General features: G+C 34.5%; 1 protein-coding gene across 1 annotated transcript in view; it reads left to right on the forward strand.

Moving 5' to 3' along the window:
* Positions 1-23,375, forward strand: part of CTTNBP2 (cortactin binding protein 2) — a 78,440-nt gene that overhangs the window by 32,945 nt on the left and 22,120 nt on the right. Inside the window, 6 exon segments of the mRNA XM_015628450.2 lie at positions 827-2,477; positions 8,838-9,041; positions 14,388-14,487; positions 17,491-17,641; positions 18,752-19,006; positions 22,235-22,352. Coding sequence (XP_015483936.1) covers positions 827-2,477; positions 8,838-9,041; positions 14,388-14,487; positions 17,491-17,641; positions 18,752-19,006; positions 22,235-22,352 — 2,479 coding nt within the window.

Genomic DNA, 23,375 nt, shown 5'->3' on the forward strand with positions numbered 1-23,375 from the left:
ATACTGTTAAACAGGTTTTGAAGTATTTGAATCGGAGATGATATTTAAAATGTAGGTATTATTTTCCACAATGATTTCTTCCTCATAAATGTTTTATAAAATGGTGCATTACCATATTTTTGTATTGCTTTTCTAGAAGAGGGTCTGTGAATAAAAGCGTAAACAGTAGGCAAAATGAAGAGGCAATGGCTATATGAATAAGGGGGAAAATTATTCTTTTCCATTATCTGCATTTTAGTAATAGTTCTTTGATTCCAGCTTATACATCACTGATGTCAATGAGACTTCTCACTATTAGTAAGTACAGGAAAATATTTGTACCTCTGCCAAAAAATTGTCTAATTCATAAACGTTAAAACAAGATACAGGATACCAGTTATGTTCATGATGGACTTAATCTCCTTCAGTTGGAGGAAGAGATAAAACCTAACCCCTTCATTTCTGTCCTCAAAGATTTTTTGCAAAGCTCATCTCTTAGTTGTGTTTGGTTCCTTTACTAAGATGACTTTATGTTATGTCTTATGTCAAATTTTTGGAGAACAGATAGCTCCATCACTCTGGAATCACAAGCACTTAACAACCACTTTGGGGAATCTCTCTGTTGTCAATGGAGGAAATGAAGAGAGTTTGCTTCGTTTCTAAATTGCTCTACTGAGATGGCTCTGTCTTTCTTTTGCTTGTATAAGGTTATATGCCCTTGTGTTAGATATCACAAATCACCTTCCTGGGTTCATTTTAGTCATGCGCTCAAAGATTAAAATATCAGTGTCAGGTTATTGTGAAATGAGAATTGTTAATGAGAATTATTTTTTATGTTTTCTTATAGTTGGAAATGGAAAAATCTCAGTTACAGAGTCTTGAACTGGAGCACAAAAAGCTATCTGCTCGCCTCGAAGAAGAACGTGGAAAGAATAAGCATGTAGTATTGATGCTAGTGAAAGAGTGTAAGCAGTTGTCTGGTAGAATTGTAGAAGAAGCCCAGAAACTGGAAGAAGTAATGTCAAAATTTGAAGAGGAAAAGAAAAAGGCCACTGAATTGGAGGAGTCTCTTGCAGCTGAGAAACAAAGGAGTACACAAATGGAAGCTCAAATGGAAAAGCAGCTGTCTGAGTTGGACACAGAGAGAGAGCAGTTGCGTGCCAAACTTCACAAAGAGGAAACACACACCAGTGACCTCAGAGAAGAAAGAGATAAAATGATCAAAATGATTGAGCAATTAAAAAAGGAGAACGAAAGTAAAGCCAATCTTTCTCAGAAGAAAAGCGATAGGAGTTTTGTTTCTGTTTCAGTTGAAACAGAAGAGTCAAGTTCAAGAGCTGTTGCTTGTCAAACAGAGTCTGTAATGATGGACAGTAGCCTAGAAAATGCTAAGAAGTTGCCTTTGACTGTCTCTATAAAGCCTTCCACAGTGAGCCCGCTAGTGTCTGGCAATTCAAAAATGAATGTGTGTGCCAATGCAGCATTTGTGAAGCCTGTCTTTGATAGGCAGTCTTCATCTAGTGAACTTGTCCCTCCTATGACACCTGTTCTTGCACAGAATCAAAACAGAATTGAAGAAAATGGACCAAGTACAGGCTCATCCCCTGATTTATCAAGTAGCACTTCCCCTTTTTCAAATAGTAATACCCTTTGCACCCCCACCACACCAACTGCCACAGCTCAGAATTCCTCGCTCTCTTCATCTATACACAGTTTGCCTTCACCATCTGCCAACACTACTGGCCATCCAGGCCTAAATCCACGAGTCCAAGCAGCTAGATTTAGATTTCAGGCAAATACAAATGATCAAGACCAAAATGGAAACACAACCCAAAGCCCTCCCTCAAGGGATGTATCCCCTACTAGTCGTGACAACCTTGCTGCCAAACAGGCGGCTCGGAATACTGTTACCCAAGTCCTTTCAAGATTCACAGGCCCTCAGAGTAGCGCTCCTACGCGGCCAGGGACATCTCATTCAGGGGAAGCTGGCACTTGCCCCCCAGTTGGTAGAATGACTTTAAAGACTCCAAGTGTATCAAGAATTGACAGAGGAAACCCTCCACCTATTCCTCCTAAAAAACCAGGGCTTTCACAAGCTCCTTCTCCACCACACCCACAGCTTAAAGTTTTAATGGATAGTAATCGGTCCCCAAATACAAGTGCAAAAACTGACAACAAAACCATGACCTCACCTCTTTCAAGTTCACCACAAGGAATCAGGGTAATAAATGAGGAAATTATTTCTAAGTCCTCACCTCAGCTGCCACCAAAACCTGCTATAGATTTATCTGTGGCACCTGCAGGCTGTGCCATACCAGCCATAGCCTCATCTCAGGTGGGTGCCTGGCCTTCCCACTTTCCTGGACTGAACCAACCTGCATGTTCAGAAAATTCCTTTGTCATTCCCACCACCATTGCCTGTAGCTCCTCCATAAACCCTGTTAGTGCTTCATCCTGTAGACCATGTGATTCAGACAGCCTCCTGGTAACAGCATCAGGTAAAGGGATTGATATGCTACAAACTGTCTCCCTCAAAAATAATGTTTTGATTTTCTTATATGTCTTGCTTGCTTTATTTATCTAGTAACATTCTCTTTCTTACTTTCTAAAAGCTAATATTTTTGTTTATATTTTTCCCACATTCCAGGGGTATGGGAATTCTTTTGCTGATTTAGAAATGTTATAAATAAGTTTGCTTCTTCAAGAAGTCACCATATTGATAGGTTTTTTTAAAGATAAAGAGGACTAATGTTTAAAGTAAGTGAGCTGCAGATTAGAGTATATAAAAAAAAATCCTTTCTTTTTAATTTATTTTTGGTTAATGATAGTATTTTGGACTTCAGAATGCTTTCTCAGTCTGAAATGATGTTTTGAATATTACCTTTTCAGGAGATCTTCTATGGGATATGTATTTCAATGCTGTGTGAATCTTTTAAAGAATAGGGCATAGCTGGGATTATGGTATTCTGCTGTACAGTAGGTAATTGCACATTAAAACATGTAATTGCCTGTATAACAGTGCAGTTTCCTATATGCCCATAGAATATCTTTCATTTTTATTTCAGTTTTTCTATAGTTTTTTTTTTGTTTGTAGGCTTTGTTAATACTCATGTACAGCATCTCACAGCTTTACTTCAACAGATAGAGGCACAGATTTACTGTTGGAGAGTTAAAATCTAACTGTTGATAATTTTAAGTCTGGAGTGAATGTGTGTATCTGCTACTCATTTTGTGTTTTGGTGGGAACTTACTGGTGTGTCTAATGCGCCACCAGCTTCTGGGAATCTCCTTGATGGCATTAAAGTGAACAAAGACAATACTGGTCTACGTTTCAATAAATTTTAGATCTCCTGTAAAACTTTTTATCAACATTTCCCTGCTGGGATCAGTAGCACTAGAACATTAGGTAGAAGCTCCTTTTAAGCTGAACTTGGAGTGAAAATAAAAAGGAACAATTATATCCATAACACACAGTTATGGAGAACTTTAGACCTTCATCAGCATTGATGAATGTTTGAATTGTTTCAAACTTTGAACAGTTAATTCGGTTATATTCAGTATACTGCAGTCCCTCAGAACTCTAGTCCCTGCATCATCTGTAGGGCACAAAAGCCATGCACAGCCAATCTGCTTCCAACACATAACCAGCCACTTCCTCTTGGTAGCTGCACGACTAGCTAGTAACTGAGTTGAACTCAAGTACCAGGCCTGGGGAAGCCATTCCAAAAACTGTGTGTGGTGAAATTGAGTGTGTATATATAGAAGATTCCAGGTTTCCTATTATTAAGCAATTTTTATTCTCATTCCAATTCACTGAAGACTTTCTACCTGTATCAGTAGTCATGCCTTTAACATATGGCTGTTTCACCACACTGTCAGGATCCTCTCTCCTTTCTGAACTGTGCCATAAAAGGATGAGCTCATAAATATTATCCTTCTGTTTGTCTACTGCTCCTCAGAGCCAACAGAATTGGGATTTGATGACTGCCTATTAGTTGGCTGTTTTTCATATGGATGTCCTGAATTTTCATCTTAAATTCGTATTCCAAGATGAGTCTGATTGCCATGTCAGATAGATCATTAGTCTCCCAGTATTTCAAATATTTTTCAAACTTAATTTGCCTTCAAGTGCTATTAGGCTCCATAACAAAATTTAAAAATACTTTAAAAAAAAAATCTCAAATTTTATGAGCAAAAAACAAATTACTGGAAAAGTCACCTTCAAAGTGAATAGTTTTTGTAAGCAAGAGATTATCTTCCACAAACCCTACCAGCATTACTTTGGTGTATGTAACAGTATTGATACATACATTTATGTATGATACTGATATTTGGTAATAATTTAAGATAGTTATTGATTATTCTTTAGAAGAATAAATCTCATGCCTTAAAAATTAAATTACCAGTGCTTTTCTTTATAACTCCATGTATTATTTTTAATTTAGTTGGTGCTTTGAGGTATTAAATTTTTCCTTAGGAGAACAATAATTCTTTTAATTTCATTTCAGCCAAATATTTAGTAAGAGTTTCTTATGAAATGTGTGACCATTCTCAGAAAAAGTTCTCAAAGAGAGGACTTTTTGTCAAAAATTACTAGGTTTTTTTTATTTTTGAGGTTGCTTTCTTTCTCTAGCTCCCTTAACTTTTTTTTGAAGAGGCATGGAAATATTTGTTGATTTAAGTCCATTGTAATCCTCGCTCTGAACACTTGATCTTAGTACTTTGTAAGTGACACGGTTTTTTGGGAATATTTGCAACTTCAGATGGGAAATATATCCCATGACCTAAAGTTTGCTGAGAAAGATTGCTTAAACTCTACTTAGCTGTATGCTATTTTGTTTTATTGATATAGAGATGTTATTTTAGTATCTCCTTTACTGTCTACATACAGGCTCAGAGAACCTTAATAACTTCATCTGTAATATTCACATAAATATTCAGGAGGTTCTTTGTGTTTTACCCAAAATAATGCTTATATTTTATTGCACTTATTCCTCAATCTCTTTATGTTTTTAAGGGAATTTAATCTATTTTGGCCAAGTGTTCTACCAAACTGCAGAACTAAATTTAGAGCAACAAATATTATACAAGTATGGAAAACTTTTCCTTCAAAACTTTCAAAATATTTTTCAAAAGAAAAAAACACAGATTTTATAAATATATATGGAAATAGAAGGATAAACCACATTTAATAACACTGGCTTTGTTAAGATAATGTCAGTAATACCTGAATTCATGCCACTTTATTCCCTTTTTTCAGCTTCTTTTTTAAGTATGACTTTTTTTGAGGTGGGAAATATCTAACAAACTACAAATACTGCTGAGACCTCCTTCCCATATCTGCATTTTCGTGTCCTCTAGGCATGGAATCAGTTAGTTTTATTAATGGTCTGGTTGGTTTTTATATGTTTTATTTACTTTTTTTTCAGAAAATGTTTAGAATTTCAATTTTACATTCAATTAAAGCAGAGTATGGTTAAATCTTTTTCATATTTTATTATATAGTAAGTAGTGAGCTTCAGTCAGAATTTTTTTATCTTTTTAACAACAGTGGCAAACAATTTTAACATATTAAAGGACATTAACAGAATCTTTCATTTTTAGATTTTTTTTGTTTGTCAATAAATTCATGCTTCTTTCTTATGGTGGAGTCAAAAGAATCGATAATAACCTAATCACTAAAGTATTATATTTATTAATTTTAAAAGAGTTTCCTAGTTAGATCAGCTTTCTTTAGGAACATATCAAGAGTCTGATTTTCAGTGAGGTGGCATCTTGGTTCTAAGAAGAGGAACTATTAAGAGCAAACGTAAAATGGGAGCTCTGATCCTGTCATTTATGCATTCTGCTAAAGTAATGTGATCGTATCTTCTTTTAGAGACGGGCTATTGTGTACCACATATTGTTCTTTTCATCCCTGGTAGGAAAAGACATGGGCCTTCATCATTAATGTTAAGCAGACTGCACATGGAGACATTACAATGAACATTTATGGCCTGATTCAAAATCTGTGGCAGTGTTTTCATTAACTTCAGCAGCCTTTGAATCGGTGCCAAAATGCTTCTGCTCTGTTTGGATTTCTACAGTTCAATGACTGTAAGATTTCAAAATGGAAACAAATGTAGGCGTTTGGATTATCATACCCCTGGGATTTCTGCTTTCACTTTCTTCTTACTTTTGTGCTTTCTATGTCACTCTTCAATTAAATATTTTTTTTTATTTTGCTCATTCCTCTAATGATTGATTTATTCTGTCTTTACAATTGGCTTTGAAGATAAAAGTGTATGTGGCAGGGGGTGAAGGACTGACCTAGGCTCTGAAATTAACCATCTCACATTCTGAAGCTGATGCCAGAAGCTGTTTTTGTCTGTCCCTCTGCCCTCCATCATTGCATGCCCTACAAGCTTTCACAGATGCTTCACATTTCCCAACTTTTTGCATCTGTAATGGTCTTCCCTTATTTATTGGTATCTTCCAATGTTGGTGCATTTTGTTGATGACTAATTGAATTTTATTATACTGCTTCACATTGATAATAGAATGTAAAGTTGTATTTGTGTCATTGCTTATTTTTGTATCTTTATCAGTAGAAGGTTTTCATTTAATGGTAACCTACTATAATGAATTTCATCACTGAATTGCAACAACATATTTTTCTTTCCAGGGAGCTGAAATGAAAATTAAGATGTGACATTAAAAATTTTCTTTCATTTTGGCCTTTCTCTTAAGGATGCCCCAAGAACAAGCAAACAAACAAGCAAATAAACTACATCAAAAATTGCACTTTTTTTAAAAGGGAAGGAAACCCAAATACTATTAATATTACTCAAATTCCAGTGTTACTTGGATGTTACATTGTAGTAACTGCAGTGCCATCTTGGCAATATTCACTGTCAGTTAACTACCACAAGAACAGTAAAAACTACACAAGTACTATTTAAAAAACATGAATAGATGTACAGCAACAGCTGCAGCACAGTTAGTTTTAAAGAATAACAAAAGGCTGGAAAAATAAAACCATTTTCACAATGGAAAGGAATGCCATAAGTTTTTCTTTGGACCTTAGTGAATTTTGTAAGAGTGAACTGTTCTCAAATGCTAGAAGTTGAAGACAATATATTTTCTTGCCACTTAAAGGATACAGTTTAATTTGTATGTTGCTTATTGGTTTTTTTTATAAACTTCAGAAACCCTCAAAATCCTCTGATTAAAATTATTGGAGAAATAAGTATTACTAAAAGTATTAATAGTAAGAAGGTAGCTTCAGAATTGAAGTTATAAGAAGATGTATGGAGTTCATTTTACAATTTTTCTTTGGTTTAAATTTGGATTTAAAAGGTAACTTCATAGCTACAGTGTTCACTTCTTACAGTGAATATGTATTTAATAATAAGCTAATGATATTGGGAAAATACTGAAAATACGTTTCCTTTAGATACTTAAAAAGTAAACTTAATTTAAATTGACAGATTTAGCTTATTTTAGAAACAAATTTGAAAATACTCCAATCCTTTTTTGTTGGTTTTTTGTTGTTTTTTTTTTTAGTGGAATCAAACAATGTATTCTTCATTAGTGTTGCTCAGATGATAAATTCTTGTGTAAGTCTTGATTAATTAAAAAGTATCAAGATACTACAAGGTGCCCAGTCTGTTGTTTCTGTAGGTTTCTGTTGGTAATATCCATATTTGATTTTGTTTTCCAAAATGTGGAGCAGATCATCCCAGTATGGTACTGCTACTACCACATACTTTTTCTAGTTCAAGATAGAACTTACTAGCTTGAATGGAACTGAAACTAATGCCCTGTAGCTTTTCTTCAGTCTCAGGCATTTCAAAACCACATTAAAAGCTGCATTAACTTGCTTTATATCAGATTTCAGCCTCAAATAGTAGCCTGTTTATGGCCACAGAAGGCAAAGTTAGTTATTCAAGAAATAAGTGTAATGTGTATTTTCTAAAGGAAATAGTGAAAATATGAAAAAAAAAAAAAAGTCTTTCTCCTATTTTCTCTTGCAGTCTTTGATCAAGAAAGAATGCACAAAATATTCCATGCCTTAAGCAGCAAACTTCATATTCTTAACAAAGTCCCTACTAAAGCCGATAAGTAGTCAACAGAACACTTAACCACAACTTCTAAGCTTTCAGAGTTTTGGACTGAATAGTCTTTGTTAATGGAGTGACTTGAAAGCTTTCATCTATGAATTTTATATAACCTGTTATTCATTCCCATTGGAGAATTTTATGATATATTGTTTAAGTATCATTGAGTAAAAGGAATGCTACCTTAATGGAGGGTTTCATAATAAATGTATTTTTCTGTATTATTTGTGTAAATGATTTCTACGTGTGTTTTCAAACTTTCTGAAAGACATCTGAAATCATTAAAGGCTCTCTGTGCAATTTATTTTTATAACTACATGTGAGTTATATAAATACTAAAGTTTGCCATAAGGAGGATAAAGTTACACATAAAAGTATGTACTTTGTTTTGAAAACTTTTCTATAAATACTTTAAAAAAATCTTCCCAGCATATTGCAAATAAATTAAAACTTGTCTAAAACTTTTGTAAATTTTGATAATATACCTTTTTTTGAGACATCCAGATGCTACTACAGTTCACAAGTTTCACATTGACATTTTGTAGTGAAGTCCTGTGCATTTGTATTAATAAGTGTCACCCGAGAATGCAGCTTTCATTCTTTAGGATACCTTCTAATGTGTAGACAAAGCACTATCACAAAACTTTTGCTAAATTAATGAATGCAGTCGTTTTGAAAATATTTTTTAACACTTAAAAGAACACAGAAAATGCAGGGCTTTATTTATGTGTCTCTAACTTCTGTTGCTTTAACTCACAGGCTGGTCTTCCTCCCTAACCCCTTTGTTAACAAGTGGTGGTCCTGTCCCCCTGGGTGGCAGGCCCACCCTTCTTCACCAAGCTGCTGCCCAGGGAAATGTCACTTTATTATCAATGCTGCTTAATGAAGAAGGACTGGACATTAATTACTCTTGTGAAGATGGCTATTCTGCCTTGTATTCTGCTGCTACGAATGGACATACAGGTAAATGATACTAAGATCTAGTATGGCATCCGTGTAAACAAGTGAAAGCTTACTTCATAAGTTTTTAATATTCAATTAGGTCAAATGCATTCTTCTTAAAAATGTGAAATTGAAAGCGAGATGTATGTGTTATATTACGAAAGTCATGGTATAGCATATATATAAGCAATGGTTCTTGAAGCAGAATTTTGGAACTAAAAAAGCATTTGAAACACAAAAGAATGGTAGCATTCTGCAGGAACATCCATTCTAATTCTCCACTTATATAAAAAGGTATATATACAGGTATATATATTGATATACATATATATAGATATATAGATATATATAGATATACATATATACACAGATATAGATATACAGGTACTATCACCCAGTATTCTGTGAAAAAAATAAAGATCTTTTGTAGCAATAGGAGCTTGAAAAGAAGAACTTTACAGGGAGTAAGCAGCAAATAGATGGTCATCAGGGTTTTGATCTTCTGCAGCAGCAGTGAAAATGATGGAAGATAGGGTCAGAATAGTGTGTTACTTGGGAAATAAATGAACTGTCTTTATTTTTGAACTAAATGAAATGGCCCTCATTTAGTACTTAGGCTTTCCTGAAAAAATTAAGAGGGTTTTTTGTTTTCTCCCATGACCCCAACCCTCCTCCATATTGAGGAAGTAGCATTTCTGAGCCTTTCAACAGTCAGTCTTCATATTTTATGAACATACTTATGAAATGCAGCAGGTATCTTACTAAGAGAGAATTAATTTCATTGATTCAAACTCCTAGCAATAATTTTCAGACTTTTCACACAAGGCTCTCAAATAGCTGTGGTTTTTTTAAATGTCCAGTGCACGTTACTATAGCTTTTCTACCTACATGAAAACCTTCAGATTCTTATATTGCAAGTGGTATCATTATGCTGTTTTAAACACTAAAGATGAAATCCAGCAATACCAATGGAAAATATTCCATTAAATTTTAGTAAATTCAAAATTTTATTTCAGAGTAGAAGGTGGAACATAGTCTCATTAAAGCCACTGCTTTCAAGAGTACTTTGTGGTTTTATTTAATAAAATATTTATGAGTGACACAATTACAAACCCTTGATCCAGTGTTCCAGATAGTCCATAGAGACACTATTTCATAATTCTTTTCAAGTATTTAAACAATAACACAAAAGTTAGGATACAAAATCTGCAGATAGGCAGATGGTGTACATTTTTCTCACAGGTTCAGGGTTAATTTTGCTACCTGGCATAGCAAAGAAGGAATTTTCATTTTGCTCAAATTGGTATATTTTGTCTTTGCTTCCTAGGGCTATGGGTTTTTTTTGTAGAAATGTCTGGGTCTTTTCACCTGAGTTTCTTTCCTTTGCCAAGACCTTTAAAATAGTGAAAAAATACTTTTTTTTCCCTTTGGTGAATTTTTCGTTTTTTCAATTTGTTATCTGCAGTGTTATGAATCCAAGTTAATTATATTGTGTGGATTTATTATTCTCCCCTCACTGAATGGATGTTTGGTGTATTCTTCTAGGCTTACATCCAGTTATCATTGCTGAGATTTTGGGAGACCACAATTGACCCAATTCTTCTTTATTCATTGTATTCTAAAATTGCTTCAAAGCGAATGATTTTCAGTTACAATTACTGAGCAGCTTCTACTAACAGCAAAGGCAATTTGGTTCCTCATTTTATTGTCAAAATTTCAAATAAGAAAGACACTTAGATAGAATAGAATTGTGAAAACACAATAACAAAAAGCAAACATATGCATATGCACCCTGTAATTGTTTAGTATGTTTTATTTTTTGAGATAAAAACAGAGGTTATAGTGTTGTTCTAATATTTATAGTTGACAAGATGTGAAAAATATTTTGTTGTTCAAATCATCACATTTCAGCAACTAAATGGATTATATGAACTCTGAATGAGAGAATTACACAGCCAGCAGTGTTGATGTCTCCTTAATAAATTATATGAAAATTGAAAGTTTCAGATTTATAAAATTTTTGGAGAAATATTTTTGTTCTTAACTTTATTATATAATCATTTTTCATTACTTTTAGTTTGTTTTCAAGTGAATGGATATATGTAGCAATTCAAAGTGGAGATTTTTAAAAACAAGTTTCTATTTAAATTATATAGGCTTAAGAAAGGATGTATAGAAATAAATGTTTTTAAAAGTCCTTTATAAAACCTCTTTTTAACTAGCTAGGTTGAAAGAAATTACACTGGTATCATTTTAAGGATAAAATAATTTATTGTTCAAATTTTTCAGTGTGTTGAGTTGTGTTGCCTATGCTGGTGGGTGCTCACACCATGATTTAATTTATTAACAGTATTTTCAAAGTTGACCCAGTGACTTTGAGATTTCTAAGTCAACTAAGCAGATTTTCCTATTTCTCCTGGAAAAAAAATTGCCAGAAGAAAAGAATAACTTTAGAATTTATAAAAGCCAGCATAATGAACCCTTAGAAATACCATGGTTCAGAGATTCTGGGAAGAGTGTAAAGTGAATGATCCCCAAACATTTTCAGTGGAGAAATACAGTATTTGAGATGTGTAGATAACTAGAGTGGTAGAGCACATTGTAACCAGCATGGTGGCAGAAGCTGTTACATGCTGTCAGCCCATACTGTAGAAAAATTTGAGTTACATGAGAAAAGAGTATTGAAATATTCTGTCCTAATCAATCCTAATTGCAAAATGTGTGGTTTTCCTGTTTGGCAACAGTTGCCTTTTGAAAGCTGCAGCAGAGGGTTTGTCCAGCACATGAGGTTAATAGCAGATGCTTTGTTTCCAACACACACTGTCCCTAATTCTGTAGGTCTGAATTTCATCCTAAAAATATAGACTTCCATTGTATTTGGACGGACATGAGGAAATGGTTAATTTCATGGTTCAACCACTAGATTGGGATAGCTGAACAGGTTGTCTTGTCAGACTGTCTTGGTTTTACCATTAGCAAAGAAGGAACCACTTCAGGTCTTTTGTGTGCTTAATAACAGTAGTTCTCTTAGCTAGCAGATCTACATAGGTGTATGATGTTGCAAATCATGGCCATTCTCTGCCACAAAGAGGTGGAGGACACAATGAAACTAAGAGTTTCTGAATCTGAGAGATTTTGAGAAGATAATATCCTTTGGACTCAGCTGTGTGCTAATCATATGCATTTATGGTGTAATAGATTCTCTTCTATCCTGAGTATTTGGAGGCTGTGGCACTCTGATAGGAAAAAACTGGAAGGATGTGGGAAGTAGAAAGGAGTGAGGTGCAGAAACATACAGCTACATGGAGTCTGCTTTGTCAAGCCACCGGATGTATCTGCATGATGTTTGCCAACACTCTGGAAGAACTAACTACCCAGCTGTGGTGGAGAGCACTAAAATCTCCAGGTGTTTGTCTTAATTTGCTTCCATGTTTTGCTTTTGCTATGACCAAAAATTTTAACTTAGTGGCACCAATGTCTGTCTAGAGCCTGCCCTTCCACCCAGTACTCCTCACTGCTGCTTACTTTAGCAGACCAGAGTGAACTGGAGTGAATGAGCCTGGATTGACCCAAATTACCCTTCTCCAAATCCCAGTAAAAACTCCATCCAGAAGACCCAGGCTTCTTGGAGATAATTGCTATTTTACTTGATGTGCCACAAGAACGGGTCATGTGGAGCTTACTAGCTCACATGTTCTGCCTTATGCAAGTAGCTGTATTTCCTCATGGTCACACTTATCCCTAAGAATAAAAAGCTGTTTTCAGAAGCAGTATTTTCATAGAGATAAGCTCCATCAGAAGCAGTATTTATACAGACATAACCTACCACTGGAATGATCTGCTGGTCAATAAGTGTGAATTAACCTTGCCTTTCTAGACAGGTGGTCTTGTTCTGTGTGTTCATGGCTTTTGCATGGCTAACATATGCTTTATGAAGAGACAGCAAAGTATTCTGGCCAAATACTTGAAACTTCTAGATGGAAATGTTTTCAACATCCCTCATAAACTTTAAGAGTATTTTAGGATGTCAAACAGGAATCTGTATTTTCAAGTTAATAATTTAATATAGGACCGGGATGAACAATGGAAAGAAGGAAAACAGATAAGTCATTCTTAGCAGAGTATTTTTGTGTTAAAAAGTGAATGAAAATATAACTTTATTTTAAGTAGTACTATCTTACAATTGGGGGGACTTGGTAAGTTAGTTAACAGAAAGCTTTTTTATGACTTAAAAAAAATTACAGGTCAAGTCCTGGTAACTAACCATGTTACAGACAACCAACTTTACAACAACAAAAAATAATTTCACATCAGATTGCTTGCTTCAAAATTAAAGAATGCTAATTTGCAACATAACTTAGAGTGTTTTAAAATCTTGTTGCTTAATGTTAAATTACTCAATCAATTCCACAACATCTGTGTTAGTATTCAAAAAAATTGTAACAGGAGTAAATAAATTGAAGAATGGTTTAGACTAGTCAGATTTCTAAGTAGTTCTTAATATATGTTTGGTTCTGATACCTAAAATTCACTAACAAAACTTGGCTTCAGGATTTTACTGAGTGCTGGAACAGTATGCATTAAGCTTGCTCAGAAATCAGGTCAGGAGTTTGTAATTGGTATTGTAGCTGAGCTTATTTTCCAAGTAGTAGTTTCAGTTACAAAAGACTTGTTTTATTTTGGTCTGGAGCCAGTTTCAAGAATGAGGAACATATCAACTGTTTTCTTCAAAGTTAATTGCATCAAATGATTTACCAATTTGTGGATGAAAAGCAGTCTAATTACTATGTAATTAATTATCTGAAATTAGCTGTAGGGATGATGGAATCAGGCTTGTACTATTTTTAGCATGTGGTTTTGGAAATATATGAATGGCAATGGTTTGGGGAGATTAGAGTTTGTCAGCTAATTTTATTTGTCATTGCAGTCACAAGTCGAAGTGTCTTAAAATAAGACTGACCAGTGTGTTGCTTGAGGTCTGTGTGGCTTGTGAACATCTCCCCTGTGGCTGTCATATTTGTCACGACTGCCAGTAGGCAGTGATGCCTTCAGGGCCTCCTGGATAAGTCAGATTCCCCACTTGGGAGGTAAAATAGCTAGTACTGTGGGAGTTGCCTGCAGTGGCATGTGTTTGAATCCCAGCAGAACCCAACCCAATCCCTTTTTACAAAAGGGTGCTGATGCCCCTGGGAGGCAGTTCTCATCTCTCTCCTGCAAACTTCTTCCTGAGCTTTCATTTCAGTCCCCTAAGGTGTGATGTGTAGTCCAAAAGACTGGCTGATTGCTGCCCTTGAGCAGACTTTAGCCTCTGGTAGTTTTAACCACTAGCTCTTGTTGACTCATTCTATGGTTTTGCTCCATTTATAGATTGTGTGAGATTGCTGCTGGCTGCAGAAGCACAAGTTGACGCTGCTGACAAAAATGGCTTTACACCCTTGTGTTCAGCAGTTGCTCAGGGACATGTCAAGTAAGTGAAGCCTTTAAAAATTTGTCTGTCAGCTGTTACTCAATTTTATATTCTCTTCACATTATGTATGTTTTATTACATTGCTGTTGCATTTTTATGTATAAATTTATTTATTATACATTATAATAATTTATTGTATAATTATGATGCTATTATGTAATGTAATGTTAAATATTATATATAATTATATGTATTCTATTATATTAATATAATATACATTATTATAACTCATATTAATATATATAACTCATATTCTCTCATATTATATAACTATATATATAACTCCTAAATTCATATTCTTATGCCATTCTGATTTTAATATTTGCTATTTGTTTGTTTCCAATTTCATCTCTTAAAGTTGCTGAGCATGTATTCTTAGAGATTACAGTGTGGTACTGGTCTACATGGGCATTTATATCTGAATTTCTTAATTTTCTTGGAGTTATCAGCCATAGTATAGCATTAACAGAAAAAGGAAGAAGGAAATTATTTTTGCACTGATTTTTTTCAAGCCTAGAAAGCTACAAATACCATATTCAGAGGCAAAAGAACGTCTGAATTTTTTCCTGAGTGATGCATAGTCAAATACCTTACAGAACAGAATAAGGTTTTTTGAAGATTTAAGTTTTTTTATATCAGTAACTTTGAAAAACAGAAAATTATGTACAAGCCAAATAATATTACAAAAAACATTCTTCAAAATGTCATTAGAATAACTTATGTCATATAATCACAGGAAATAGAACTGCAAGTTTGAAAGAACTATTAGATAACCATATCCAGAGCATCCTTTTCCAGAGAAAATTCTTTTACAAATTGAAAAGGCTTTAAACAGAGTTACTAAGAATTCCTAGTACACAATTTAACTTTAGTATCTTTGCTCTTTTTTTATTTTCCTGATTATTTTTGTGCTTATAGTTTGTTATTTTTAAGGATTTTACTCTGATACAGTAGCACATAGGATCAGTCTTTGAGTGTTATACTGTGATAGGCCCTGACCCAACAATGAGGAAGAGTGGGATCTCTCTTCTTCTCACAGTCATCCTTAAGTGTACACGAATCTTCAGAGATCCTTGCCACTTCTTATAGATTTCAAGCTCATCAACTACTCATCATTTTTTACTGGAGGTATTACTCCAAAGGTAGCAGATGCCCACTAGGTGTTTTGAGCACAGAAATAAGTGTCTAGTTAAGTATTTCAGTGTTTTGTATAAAATCTGTAAAAAATACGTGTGACTTGACAAGACAAACCCAATATACACCCTTTATATTCTCTCACTAAAATAAATATCTCAATACTTCATTTAAATAGAAAGCTATTTATTTCCCTGACTTAGCACCACAATACTTTGCTATGTGTCATTTGCTGTGTTGTAATATTGCAGGCTTTATATTCTTTTTGCCTTTGAGTTACTTATATAATATGATATACCTAAACACATTTTTTTGCTTCTACTTTTTTTGACAGTGAATATGAACTGAATTGTAAAATTGAGCATGGAATGACAGGGCTAGCCAAAAATGTCAGAGAGACTACAGATGGTTCAGGCTGTTTGATTTGTTGGTCGCTTCAAAGTTCAGGCTTAGAAAAAAAATAGGTAAAATTTGGGGCAACAGTATTGTCTGTCTTCTGATGTAGAATTAATGACAGCACTAAACTGCTCTCAGTTGCACTGTAGGTGTCTGTCACAGACTTGCTAACCAGTCCCCTGTGACATCTTCATTAACCTTTTTCCTGAGCCAAGACAATACTGTTGTTCTAACCCTAGTTATGTAGTTAGAAAAAAAAAAAAATCTACTGTTTGAGGCTGGTCCAGTTGTATCACCAGATCAGAAAGTGGTTTTAGGAGAAAATTCCAGAATCATTTCCCACATGGTGCGGGCCAGGATGACTTTCCCTGAACTTGAGGTGAAAAGACGATGAAGCTTTTCAAGATTCACCAAATACAATGGAAAGTGTCAAACCATGTATTTCTAACCTATCAGACTTAAAGCTCAGTCTTGAGTTGCTATATGGAATGCTTGTGATTTTTTTAGTATGTAGTTTCTTATATACTTAAATTCTTATATATACCTTGCATTGGTTGAAATACTTTGTCACAGTATATTTTGTTACAATATGGTCTCCTAATCAGTAATTTGGCATTGCACTAACTGCTTTGAGGATTTATTGTTGATATGCTTTCTATTTCTATGGATTGATAATTATTCAGCTGGAGAGCTGGAACTTACCTTTGTTAACAGTGATTGTTTAAACTGCGGAGTGGACTGACTGGCATTAAGATTTTTGCAAGGTCATAAGTGTTGTTGAAAAGCTAGGTTGGGGAAGGGAAAGGTAGCCAACCCTGGCACAACAACTGGGGGAAAAAATGGACCTACTGCTACAGTCTTGTGAGGAAGTACAGGAGCTTGGATATGAATGCCAGCCCCAAGTGAATTGCTCTTCAGCACTCCATCTAATCTTTCATCCTCCATGACCCAGTATTTGCTAGCAGTACACCCAAGCCATCCTCTGCAATGGCCTCCATTCAGGGACCTGCATAGCAGGTACTGCCATAGCTGTTTTGCTGCCCCCCATCAGATTACTTCCCTAGATAAGTGTCCCTTTTGCTGGTAAAGCTAGTCCTAGTCCTTAATTTTATTTCTTCCCTTTTCTTTTTAATTCTATTTCAAGTATCAGTAGTCAGAAATGTTTCTTTTTTTAGTCAGCTGAATGTTTTTCTTAAGCAGCTGTCATCAAGTTTTTATCAATCTTGTAAAATTTGGTGTTTTACATTCAGAATTTTTAAATGCAGCTACAATAGTCTAAGATTTACATGTTTAAAGTAGCCTGTCTTTATACCTATGTACAAAATAATACTTTGTACTTGTATATGGGCTGATCAAGGTAGATCTGTATCTGTAAAATCAGTAATTTATTCAAAATATTTAAATGTTGTAAGCTACGTAGAGGTGTTGGATTTCTAACATAAGACAATTTTATTGCTTTATTGTTTGCCGTAGATGTGCAGAATTATTAATTATGTATCAGGCTGATATTAACCATGCTGCTGAAAGAGGACAAACACCTTTGTACCTGGCCTGTAAAAACGGAAATAACGATTGTATTAAACTATTGTTGGAAGGTGGAGCAGATCGAACAGTAAAAACCAGTGTAAGTTAAAATAGTTTGTAAAGTTACAGTACCTTACAGTACAGTATAGTACCCAATATTGACATTAAAATATTTAAACTTTTCTTTAAAGCTGGAACAAACTATATAATTTGAAATTAGTATTTCGTTATTTTCATCATACTTTCTGGGGTTTTTTTAAACTGTATATTGTCTAAAATCTCCTAAATGATGTGACTTTCATGCCATTTTACGTATTTCAGATTCCATTGGCAATTTGCTGCAACTTTGGTCCACTACTGGATTTGTAAAACTAAACTTATCTGGTTTGTCTTATTTTTAAGGTGGAGAAGTGGAGATAATGATTTTTCTTCCACTTTGTATGTTAGGGTGCTTTATTGTTGTCCTTGAAAGGACAACACCCCAAAAGTATCTTGCCAGTATTGTAAAGTCTCATATATCACAAATGGTGGAATATGGGCCAAAAAAAGTTGTACCTAGAGAAGAAGGGGAGGAGGACTGTCTCAAAATTAGTGCCTACATATTGCTTTTTTCAGATGCTCTTCCAAAGTTTTTTTATGACTCTGATGTCAGTAGATTCTTATGACAATAAATGTGGCTTATAGGCCGTTCCAAAATACAGAACAGAGAATAGCAGCTTCACAGAATATTCTACTCCCCCTCTAATTGTTGCACAAAATTTTTTGTCATTCATTTATTTTGCAATTGGAAAGTAAAAATATTTGACTTGGAATGAAAGTTGTGATGTCAAAACTGTGAAACTGACTAATAAATGGATTAATGCAACATGAAATAATTAATGATAGTTAGAATTTTTTTTTTTTTTTTAATGCACAGGAAGGAAGCAATTTAGTTGTAAATTTAGCAATTTACAGGGCATGTAAGCCTTTTATCATTTAGACTCTTCTAAACATTTTGAAGACTATATCTGTTGGGCTGGCCTTGGAGAAAGCTGTAAAATTTTTTCTGTTACATTTTCTTCACTCTCTTCAGCCCAAAACACATACAAGCAACTTTATTTTCCCAAAGGATTATTATGCCTTCCATTCATATTCTTTGCTGATGTAAGTCTGCAAACATTTTTCTATGTGTTTGGTGGCAGTGTGCTTTTTGATTTTGGTTTTCTTTTAGGATGGCTGGTCACCAATTCACGCAGCAGTGGATTCCGGTAATGTTGAAAGTCTCAAGCTCCTCATGTACTATGGAGAGACGAACAATGGGAACAGTTTGATGGATGCAGAGCCTAATTTAGACTACTTTGATTTGGAGAAGAGAGAAGATTACTATAGCAGTAGAATAAAGCCTGTTGTTTCTGCAGATCTCATCAACCATGCTGACAAAGAGGGCTGGACTGCTGCCCATGTAGCAGCATCAAAAGGCTTTAAGGTTAGTCCGTGTGAACAAGTTACAGTAACCTGACAGAATTTGGGCAAAATAAATCCTTTTCTTTTATCTTTTAAGAATTACAACTTAGATGTCAAGTCTTTGTTATCTAGTTTATAGGCAAACTTGATTTAACAGAGACAGAGATAGACCTCCAGCAGACCATTTCTCCCAGAATCCAGTCTCAAATGGAGTGAGTTGCCATAATTAAATGTCTATCTCGTATTGGAAATTAATAAAAAGAGAAAACATTATTACTTGATATTTTCAAAGTTAAGGTATATGAATCCCACCCTGAATGCCAGTTCATTGGATGTCATGTGCTTATTGATATTAGATGGACATAATTTCCAGTTACAGGTAGGAATGATTTCACAATGAACAATTTTTCGTCTGTGAAGGAGGGGAGAGACAGAAATTTGAGAATCAGATTTGTGCAGACATACATTATTAAATTTATTATTTTGGGCAGCCTTTTTAGGAGGCAGTGATACATTTTTGTGAGGTTGCAATAACTGATGACATGGAGGATGACCTGATAGTTCCTACTGATGACAAATAGGAAGATTTCTGGAAATTTAATATTACTTCTTGACATCAGGAGCTATACACTTCTAACACTGACCATTTAAAGGACTTCTTTCTGTATGGTAGCTGTCCATCAGATCTCACTGTAAAATTTTTACCCAGGAAGAAAATAGATGGTGCTAAACACAGAAGAGTGAAATTTAAGAAAATGCAGTCCCAAGACTTCAAAAATCAGCTTGTGTTTACATTCCTACTTCAGTATCTGTCATTATGTTTGCTTTTTTCCTGATAAATTTATGTTCAAAATAGGTATGTTCAACATAGACACAGATTCAGGGTTCAGTTTAAGTTATGGTGTTTTTTTAGGGAGAGCCACTGCCTTCTCAGCATTTTGCCTTACAAAGAGTCAATGTTCCATTACCGATGTCTGCTAGGCAGGTTCAGACTCTCATTCCAGTTTCCACTCATACGAATTTAGATGGAGTTTAAGGTATTTGCTATAGTCTGTAAATACCTAAATAATGTGAGCTATGTTGGCTCTTTCTGCAATACTGTAATCCTCAGGAACTTTGAATTTAGGTTTCATTTGCTGTCTAAAACTGCTTTGACTAGGTGATCTCTCTGAAAGTTCTGACACTGGAAGTGTTCATGTATGTGTTTCATGAATTACTCAAGGGTTTGAGTTTTTAAGCACATTCCAAGTCAGTTGTTTAATAAGATCTCCATTTGGGCTTGAGGGAAGTCTCTTTGGTGATGAACGTGATACACAGCTGGCAATCAGATTCCTGGTTTTGATGTTGCAGAGACTATAAAATTGTATTTGATTTAATGCATTTATCGATTTGAGATATGTTTGGGATATTTAAAAGCTAAAAAAACTTAATAGCCATCTCCAAGTGCTGTTAACACTTAGACTTCATTCTCTAATCCATTATTTACACTGCATGTCATTCATTCCAGTGCATGATGGCTGCATATAAGCAGTGCTGACTCTTGCATCCTCTTGTTTTGAGATAGGTAATCTGTAATTGTTTACAGATTAATTATGCTAGGACATTTTAGCTGTTATTTTATAGGCAGTAGAGACAATAAAAATCCTCATTTTACTAAGGAAATAAGCTTGATTTCTTTGTTCTTCCCCACTTCTTTCTGCTTTACTTACTGTTTTCAGCCTCACAGTTCAGTCCCCAGCCTTCTGCTGTTCTGCTATTCATTGCTCCTATTTGAAAGCTATTGTTAACAGACTAACCTGGCAAGAAAATATGTGCTTTTTTCTGCTTGATATCCTTCTGGCAAGCTTCATGAGATAATTTTATTTTTTAAAGTACTTATAGGTGCTGTAACTATAGCCTGATAAAATTTCATCTCACGGGCAGATACACCTTGAATGACTGCTGTATTAATGAAAGGGTGTCAGATACACTGACAAAAGTTTCTGTAGAGCAGCTACAAAATAGGTAAGACTAGGTTAACCTGCAAGTAGCCACTCTTCTGCATCAAAATACTCAATAGCTGCTTCTCTTTCTTTTTAAGGTTTGATTTCTCTGCTATGGTTAACCCCAAACATTATCAATACAATATTAAATAGTATAATTTCTGTTGGTTTCTTTTTTTTTTACAATATGGATATGTCTTTAAAAGCATATCTGAGATAGCAAGGCTTTCATGAAGGCTGCCTGTGTTGTTGCAGAGAGATGTTCATTAGAAACAAGGACTTGATCCTTTTTCTGATTGCTGATCAATCAATCTGAATGTAGTTTTATGAGAACTCTTTTATCCCACACTAATTTGTGAGGATCTATATAGTGAATATTTTTCCATTTTACAGTATGATTCTACCAATCCAAATTAATATGCTAATAGCTTGTTTCTAATTTCAATGATTTTTGCTTTTGTTGAACATACGATATTTTTTAGAGGGCATCATGTTGTTGGCATCCACAAGATGTTTGTGCTCTGACGTAATAAAAATACATTTTTATATGACTGCATTCTTACGATGCTTGCAGAATTTCAAGTTTCTGCTTGTAGAAATTCTGCCAAATAAGAGGCTTGCAAGGTGATTTTAAAATCATTCTTTTTTTGTGTTCCACTCAGGTGTCAGACATGATGGAAACTCCTACTTGGTGAATTACAAAGCGAAAACTGGTTTTATGGATTGTTACCTAAATAGATTCATTTATTAGTCTATTCATTTATTATTTACTAAGCTTTAGAATTGCTTATTTAGTGTTACTTGAACACTGAGGCCAAGATGTTCAAACCAGGTTAATAGCTGGGTTTCTGTCTCATCAAACCTAAGCTAGTGGCCTGAAGAGGCACAATTGCCAAGAAGATTTTGACACTGTCCACACACAGAAGCACCACTTCTCCTGTAGAGATGTTTACCTCTGTTATTGTCAGATGTAAGAATTCAGCTTAATTCAGCTAATCAGCACTTGATTCTTAGAGACTGTAGAGCCCTGGCTCTGTGTGTTCTGCTTTTTTATAGTCATTATTTGAGACTTTCATGTCTGCTATAAAATATTTTTACTCCTGGTTTTCAAGTCTGTGAGAAACATCATTCTATCTATAAAAACTCTCTAGCTGATTGTTTTTGGAAATGCATGTGTAAGAATTTTTTTTAGGAATCTAACTGCATACTGGTAGAACGCTTTAGTGCAGCAAATGGACAAATAAATAATACAGTTCCTACCTTTGCAGAACTGTCTAGAAATCCTTTGTAGCCATGGTGGACTAGAGGCTGAGAGAAAAGATAAGTGTAATCGAACATTGCATGATGTTGCTACTGATGATTGCAAACATCTCCTAGAAAACTTAAGTAAGTAAATGCTATCAGCACATAAAAAATGTTTTTAGTAAAGAACTTCTGGGGCAAAAATGAGAAATATGAAAAGGGTAGTTGTCATTTTTTTGGCACCACAATATTAAATTACCTTGATCTAGCAAGTTCATATTCTCCAAATTTTGCAAAAATGTATGATAAAATTTTGTTGGAGATTATTAAATTCCTCATGTCTTTGTTCCTAAACCATTCAAAAAATGGTACATACTGTACATTTGCAAATATCCATACTCTCTTAAAATATCTGAATTTAATATTAGTAATTACTTTTTCAAAAGCTATTGCCCTCCTCTTATCTTTTCTTCAGATTCTTGCAGAAATAGTCAGTGGTGGGTAGCTGTCAAATTTCCTCAGGCTAAGATGATGATCTAGTCATATCTGAATCTCTTTTTAGAGTATAGTTTATTTTGTCACTTGTTTATCGGTGAGGAGATTGTTTGTTTGATTCTTCCAATATGTCTTAGAGACAACATCAAAGAACTTCTTTTTTCCAGAATCAGTAACTTCTGTAAGAAGATTGCTCTTCTGTTGAAACCTGTCATCTTCTTCTTTCTCTGTAAGTTTTCTCAAAATTCAGCAGAGCAGGCTCGTCTGTATTTCTTGAGACAGAACTTAATTCATTCTCTCACTAGTTTAGTGTATTTTATATCACTGTATAAATCTCGATGTAGCTATAGGTATATATACAGAGAAAGATATCTATATTTCCCTGTATGATTAGAATTATGGCATTTTTAGATTTTTATGCTCTATTTTTTCACCCTTCTTTTTGTGTTTGTCTTGTGGGATATAGGGATGTGGGTAGTTAAATTCACTGATTATCAACAAATTAAGGAAGTTTTCTGTCTGCTGCTTCTGATTTTCATCTTCAGCTATTTTAAGTCCCAGTTCTTACCATTTTACTGCAGGTTCAGAGGGGAACACAGCTCGCTTTTTAATAGACACTCCTCCATGGTCATCTTCTTTATTAGACTGAAGCAAATTTCTGGTGGCTGAATC

This window comes from Parus major, chromosome 1A, assembly GCF_001522545.3.
Source record: "Parus major isolate Abel chromosome 1A, Parus_major1.1, whole genome shotgun sequence".
NCBI classification, from domain to species: domain Eukaryota; kingdom Metazoa; phylum Chordata; class Aves; order Passeriformes; family Paridae; genus Parus; species Parus major.